General features: G+C 38.3%; 1 protein-coding gene across 1 annotated transcript; it reads right to left on the minus strand.

Moving 5' to 3' along the window:
* Positions 1–2,859: 2,859 nt before the first annotated feature.
* Positions 2,860–7,593, minus strand: tmem167a (transmembrane protein 167A). Its single transcript, XM_012861357.3, has 4 exons — positions 7,474–7,593; positions 5,779–5,888; positions 4,503–4,537; positions 2,860–3,694 (listed from the first exon to the last, which is right to left on the minus strand). The coding sequence occupies exons 1-4, from the start codon at positions 7,474–7,476 to the stop codon at positions 3,624–3,626; spliced, it is 219 nt and encodes a 72-aa protein (XP_012716811.1). The 5' UTR covers positions 7,477–7,593; the 3' UTR covers positions 2,860–3,623.
* Between the last annotated feature and the right edge of the window lie 10 nt (positions 7,594–7,603).

Genomic DNA, 7,603 nt, shown 5'->3' on the forward strand with positions numbered 1-7,603 from the left:
TTTAAGTGATTATTGTATAGTGAAACTTATATAAACTTATAACTTATATATGTCATATAAAATATTAAATTCATCCAATATTAATTTTTTTTTTACTTAAAATGTGACCAAAAAAAATCTGAATTTGGGGAAAATGCTTTTTTCACAGCACTGAAAAGTCATACTAATTTATTTTCACCCTGAAATGCTCTGGGAATTCTGTTGAAGTTTCTTATCTTTCCCATTTTACTTCCAAATACTCAAATGTTGATTAATAAACTTGCTTTGTATGGAGTCAGCCATCCTTAAGGTAGGGAGACTTACAAACCAAGCAAAACCTTTACAGATTACGTTCCAGCCACACAGATTCCAATTTGATTGCATGTTTTCTTACATCCTTTGGCAATTTGGCATGGATTTAAATACATAGTTTTAGTAATTGACATCTGCAGCCTCAGCTAATGCGGGATCAACCTTTAGTCTTGAATACAAAACTAATTCTTGTTTAGTTTGTTTCCCAGAAGGAACCGCCTACATCTAGACTGCAGACGCTAAACCTGCCATTTCGCCAAAACTCACTCTCAATCGTTTCTTTATCTTCTAAAGGACTGATTGTCGCTGCAATCAAGAGACAAGCGCCAACTCTCCCACAGGGTTTTCTTGTCAATGTCAGCCCTTCATTACTTCAGTTCATTGACACAGCAATGTCCTTGCAACTTACCGGTATCTTGGTTCCCTAAGATAGAAGATGACTGAGAGCTTCCCGCTCCTCTGCGTCTGTCTGCATCACAGCCTGAGAATCACAAGCTAAGCAGCGGGCTTCACTTGATGCTTTATCTTTAAAACAGTGTCCCGGAACAGCCACACACATAACTGATGGCTCAGGCCTAACAAGGGACGGTATAAGGGCCTGGTGGGATTTGGACGCTCATCAGGGACCAAATTATCAAGAGGGAGCTTGTCTACAAGTGTTGACCTTTGATAAAACCCACACACTGACAACGTGTGTGGGGCTGCCCATTGTTTGGAGGTTAAGCTGCTTTGACGAGAATTTGATTCACGTGTTCCATTGTTGAGACCCGTACGAGAGAAAAAAAATGTCCTATCAATTATTTGCTAGGTAGCTTTAAACAAATTAGCCGTGATATAGAGCTAAAAAGCACCGCATTGATCTTTGCCCATCAGAATCATGTTAAAAGAGAAGTGCAGAGGAGAGAATTTCAAGAACTTGTATTGCAAAGTGGATAATAGTGAGAAAATAAAATTCTAGGATCTAATCTGCCTCCCAAGTGGGAATTTAGATATGAGTAGGACAACAAACATGCTCCACTTTCAAGTCTGAAAACCAGTAGGATTTTCTAATTGTTGCGCTTGGTGAACAAGCTTACTACTGTTAGCAATGCACGCCAATAATGGATTCCTTTATATTTTGCTCATTCAATCACTGTTGCAAGTCTTCACTTAACGTATTATTTGGAATACGTGAAGACAACAAAAACTGCAAAAGAAGCAAAAAAATAAAATAAAAAAAAATGTTTTTTAACTTGCAGTCATTAGGCTCTATTATAAATTGGCAGCCTTGTGGGACTGAAGAGTTTGTGAAAAGCCTCCAGGCTTGAAGGGACTGTTCTGTTAGTTTCCGCTTGTGAGTAAAAACGAACCACAATTAAGTCAAATTTTCCAACCGATCATTTTGCACTGCTTTGATAACAAAACTGAAAAAAAAAAAAAAAACTAAATCCTTTTGTGTTGCCGTTTAAAAAAAAATGCCTGCCAGGACAGTGGTACTTGGAAAATATTTATGTATTTACCAACATGGCATTTATGATGGAAGACTTGAGAACTGGTTTAGACCAATGGCTCTAGATCTTTCTCTACACGAACCATCTTGGTAAATATTATGTTCTTACGCACCATCATCTTGACAGGCACATACAAGGTTTCATTTTATTAATTTTAGAAAGAAGAGACATTTTCACAGAAAGCTTCAAAAGGAGAAGGAAGGTTTCTCAACAACCCCAACCTCAAAATCCAATATGGATGCCTCGCCCACATAACTGTGATAACGATCTCAATAAATCTCTCACATGCCCACAGTACTATATAACGTCCTAGAACATACACATGTGGCTACAGTGTTTGAAAGCATAAGATGCAGCGTATTGTCATTAGATTACATTACTAAATAATTAGCCAGGTAATAACACCAAGCTAATTGGCTGGTTTAATAATCTGTCATGTGATTAATTTAGTGAGAGATCCCAAAATTTACATAACTGCACTTCTCACCTGAGTAGTTTCTGATTAAGCAAAGATGACTTTGTTTAATAAAAACACCTTTGTGCTTTTTGTGTAAATTATCAGCCATAACACCATTATTAATATTGGATATCAATAGCTGAAATTTTCATATTGGTGCACCCATCCAATGTTCCAATAGCATTGCTTGTCACTACTTTGTCAAAGCAATCAAATACTGAATTAACTGCAGGGGGCATCATGCAGTCACATTGTTTTACAGATTATCCTATCAGTTATATCATTATAATTACTAAACCATCCTGCATAAACCCAAAACTAACCTGGACTTTCGTCCACATAACATAACATCAAAGTTTTCCTAATGTGAATAAAAGCTTGGCGTATGCCCAGTAATGGAATGTAATGGATAGTTATCCGTTTCTTACAGTAAACCTTGGAAACATGAGTGTTGACTGCATGATTATAGGGAATGTTTTTCCATATTCTACACTCTTGAGGACTAGAATTAAAACTGGAACTCTTCAGCAGCTGTCAAAGTGTGTAAGGCATTATTTTCTGAACTGTCCATTTCATGAAGAAACAAGGATGACAGCGAAATTATTGCAAATGTAGTTTTGCTTGTCTGGCGTATTCTTGACACTATAGTTTATGACATTACAATGACCACAATCAGAATATCAACAGAAAGACCAGGGCAAAAACAAGGAATAAACAAACAAACCAAAAACCAAAAAAAGGGCTTTTAATAAATAGCTGCAGTCTGAGCGATTAAAAAAAATGACAGTAGCTTTTAGAGACAAGGAGAAACTTGCCGTCTAAAGAGCTATATTAGCAAACTGTTTGGTGTTGAATGTGATCTACATCTTTAGACATAACAAACAGGACGATCGTGTCAAGCTCTCGGATGTATGGACATTATATGGACTCCTTTTTTGTGCCAAACTTCAGTTTGTTGCGATTATAAACTAATATAAATCTGCGAATGTATGGTCAAAGCTATGGACCGACTGTTACCACCAACAGTTGATAATAGAAGCAGTGGTCCTCCTGATTCCCAACTCTCCTCAAATGCACACGGATCAGGAGTAGTAAACATTTCAGACAAACAGACCCAGATCTGGAGCTCTACGGGGAGGATTACACAGACCGGGGCTATCAGCGCACTCCTGTTCTGTCACGCAGACATATTTTGTGTCTCTGTGGTTCCAACATGTTAAAATTACGGTTCATCTTTTTTTTGTTTTATGTAGTTTTTAAACGCATTATCTAAGTGACAGCCATTGGGGGGTCCCTTCCAGGATCAAACAGTCCATGCCTCATTTCCTGTCCACGTCTTCAATGTTCCTTCTTCTGCCGCCGTAGAGGACGCTGTGCTAGCTGTGCTATTGTAAAAACAATATACTGAAAGCCATGACGACGCAGCAGCAAGCCACCCAGGGACTCTTCCGCTCACCTGAAGAAAGGGAACAATGTAAAAATTTAAGCCTTTGCTTTTCAAATGCAAGCATTTTACTGGAAAGTGCTTCCAGAGCTAAAACATACAGACGTATCCAGGACATAGGAACATAAAAGCCGTAGCCTAACGTTAAGCCATTCTTAAATCAGAGACATCAGGAGTAAAGTTTGATGCCTAGTGATCCAGAGTCCTCTTTTTAGAGGACAGCAAGCTCCCAGAGTCTGGATGAAATAGAGCGGGCCAGAGAATCCGAGGTGCTTGAGGAACGTACAGAACTTTTCTGTAGGCGATATTTTGTGGAAACAAGTCATCTGTCCACAGTTGGCCCACTGTAAGTCAGCAAAGCCATCTGCCAGGAAATCTTAGAAGACTTTATGATTCCCGCGGCTGACAAGCTTTATGGAGATGCTGACTTTCTTTTCCAGCTTCTCCTTAACACTTCAACAAAGCCACACGCCGTTTGGATCCATGCCACTCTGGCTTCATGCTGTATTTCAGGCAAAAGATGTCCCAACCAGGTATTCTACAGTATATAGACATGCTTTTCAGTAGGACCACATTTCTTTATTAAAAATACATTTGTCTTATGTTAAGGATTATGCAATTTTTTTTCTGAAAGTCTGATTTTGTGGATTGAATCAGCTGTAAACCAGAACCATTACAGTCAAATATAAATACTAACAACATATTGTGTGTGTAAATCATCTATATAATAAGTTTCCCTTTTTGAACTGCCTAAATAAATTAACTTTGAGAATATCCTAATTTACTGAGATGTGTGTGCAGAAAACATTAACAGGCTTACCTATTCTGGCACATTTCCAGAAAATTCCTAAGAGTCTAAAAAAAAAGAAAAACAGACAACAAGGATTCGTCATTAACAGACACCCATTTTCTGAAAACTCTTATTTGTTTAAAATAAATCATTTCAGCAATTGGTATATTTAGTACAATTTAATGAACATAGCAATTTGAGTGTCAACGCACAGTGTGGATGCTTCCATTTGGCTTCATCTTTGTTTAATTAATATTGACAAGAGTAGAACTTGTGGTATTCTTTGGTACACTTGGAAATAAATGGAATTAAAAGAGTTTGTAGATTTGTTACAACATGACTGTAGTAACCAGTAGCCAGACGTTGGCTCTGCATTTTAACAGGACTGCATTCCACTTTTGAAAAAAAGAAATAAAGAAAATAGAAAAAAAAACAGGAAGGCTGTTCCAATCCCAGGATTAAAGCCATTCCAGCAAAAAGGTTGGTGGATAGCCAGATGTCTTCCCACTTCTGTTGATGGTTCAAGCCTGCGCACTACTCCAGGCCTTTGCTTTTTCCATTTTTATTTTTACTTGTTTCACGTGTTGTTTCTGCATTTTCAAATCCACATTAAGACAGGGCAGATGACTGTTTTATGCATCAAAAAAAAAAAAAAAGTAAAAATCTAGTGCCTACTCAGAGAACAGCGCAAATACCTTGCTTCTAAAATACTTGGCTAATGCACAAATATATACACACAGAATATTGCCTTGTGGTGACATTCAATGATTGAGAGCTTCTCCATGAACCAAAGCGTAGCAGAGAATGCCTCATTCCTTTCACACAAGATGAGACCATTACAAATCCTTCCATCCACCACCCTTGTCTGGAGAAACGTCTCTCCCTTCACCGGCGGCGTGTGAGTCATTGAATGAGCTTAGCTGTGGCTGTTCAGCATCATGCCAGGTTTACTGGACAAGTGAATCACAGTGTTTGCACACTGAACGATAATAAGCTTGTAGATATTAAAATGAATCCTTTAGCTACATGACCTAAGAGAGGCTTCTTAATAAATACAAACAACTTTCAACAGCCACAGTGAGTTAGAAAAGGTTTCTTATGTGAACAAGAATTACCTAGAATTTTAGAACCAGTCAGAGTGTACTGGTAAGCTCCTGCTTAGGTCGGCAATAATATAATAATACTAACAACCTCCAGGATGAGAGACCCTAGGCAATGGCAACTCCACCAAACGGTGAGTTAATTATGCAGTTTAGTATAACTTGTGTCCAGCTCTTGATTTTTTAAAACCTGTGTCAGATCATACCCAGTTTTGTTCTTGTCCAGCAGGCTGGGAGCCAGCGACCGGATGTAGGCGCAGGTACAGATCAGCAGGAGAATCACGGTCAGTAGCGACTGGAAGTTGAAAATGGCTGACTGTAAAATAAAAGAGGGAGACATATTAGACCCCAAAAAAGCAATTAAAATAATTTTTGGCAGGTTATCAACTGATTAAAAATTTGGATTATTTTCTCCCACGTTCATTAAATGCACCAAAAACTGGAAAGTAAACTTGTATCGCCTTTATTTACAGCTCAATTCAAAACCATTGTGTCCATCTAAAAAAAACAAAAAAAAAAACTGTAAAACATTTTCTTTTATGGCTAATGTTTGTAACATTTAACGGTTAAATTAAAAACAATCTATTTACACAGCTGAGTTTGTATGTGTTAAAATCCTCAGAAAGAAATTTCAATTGTCAATTTAGACTTCTAAGTAATCCAAAAACAGGTGCTGACCTGCAAAAACAAAACTGTATTTCTGGGAGAAAAATAAAAATAGCCAAACTTGGTGGAGAATTCTTTTTTGTCCATAATAAAGATCGGGACTAATTATGAAAGACATACTGTTCTTTTCATCATTTATTTTATTTCCTTTATAGTTGATATATTTGTAGTTAATGTCTCTATGCAGTGAGTCCTTGAAACCCAAGTCAAATACCTTGGTTAGACACACAATCTCAGCCAATAAAGATAATCCTGATTAAAAACTAAGGCGTCCAAATATTGTCAAATGCAATGACAACAATCTGAACTGTAAGGAGGAAAACATGTTAGTGTTACAGCAACGTTTTGATTAGCACTGTACTGTACTCTACCTCTTGGTTGTCATGATAAACTAAAATGGTTTTGTACTGTTCCAGACTGAAAAGGAAAACAGACCACATTTTGCTCAGTAGCTGAAAGTGCTTTTAACAGCACAGATACTAAATACACACCAAAGGAAGCTGTAGCAGGAAAGACCTGTGCCTGATGGAGCTGTACCAAACTGTGTCATGTCAGGCGATTAACAGCAGCAATCAGCTTCTTCTCATGAGCATCACATCTTATCTTAGAGTTATTCAGCTAGTGGTCAAGACGGTAGCAGTAACTGCATGTAAGGGTTATCATCTCTACTTTTCTTATCAACGTATATTGATTTCACAAGCTCAAAATTTGGAAAATGCAAATTTATATTTTACAGATTTGAGTCTGATCGTGCTAAATAGCTCCCCGTGTCCATCTCTGGTTAACTTGTGGTGAAATAGGCACGCTCATCCCAAAACCGCGGCGCTGCTGAACCAGAGGCGTCTGGAGTAAAAGGCACAAATATAACGCCATGCTGGAGGAGCTCAAGCTACGTGGCACACCCGAAAACATCACGGTTTCCATCTTTTACTGCAACACAGCTTTGAGCTACTGAGCAAATCCACGGCGACACACAAACCCACTCACAGGGTTATACAGCTGCGTTTGCAGTGTGGTCCTTTTCGAAAACACCGCAGCGCAGTTTGCTAAACTTTTAGCCTATTTTTCTTTTAGCTATCCAGCCTGTCGGGCTAGCATAAACTATACGGCTATAAACCCAGCAGCAGCTGGCCCCGCAGCATCTAACCAACACACACCAAAAGCAGGCTTGCATTATACAATATAAATATTCACCACGATATAAGTTGTCGCTAATAAAATGAAAGCAAACGTACCATTTTTGATAGCAATCAAAGCCACATCACACTTCCTGTCCTTTGGAATTTACGTAGCGTTACGTCACCAGTGAGGACGTACCTTACGTTGAAACGTACCGACCGCTGAAAGCGTTCACGCTGTTTGCTG

This window comes from Fundulus heteroclitus, chromosome 12 (assembly GCF_011125445.2).
Source record: "Fundulus heteroclitus isolate FHET01 chromosome 12, MU-UCD_Fhet_4.1, whole genome shotgun sequence".
NCBI classification, from domain to species: Eukaryota; Metazoa; Chordata; class Actinopteri; order Cyprinodontiformes; family Fundulidae; genus Fundulus; species Fundulus heteroclitus.

Bases quoted from the DNA above. Each gene is read 5' to 3' on its own strand.
- tmem167a (XM_012861357.3), bottom strand. The intron at 4,538-5,778 runs GTATGATCTGAC...CTTTTTTTTTAG, and splicing joins CTGGACAAGAACAAAACTGG to ACTCTTAGGAATTTTCTGGA. The intron at 3,695-4,502 runs GTAAGCCTGTTA...CCCTTTCTTCAG, and splicing joins CTGGAAATGTGCCAGAATAG to GTGAGCGGAAGAGTCCCTGG.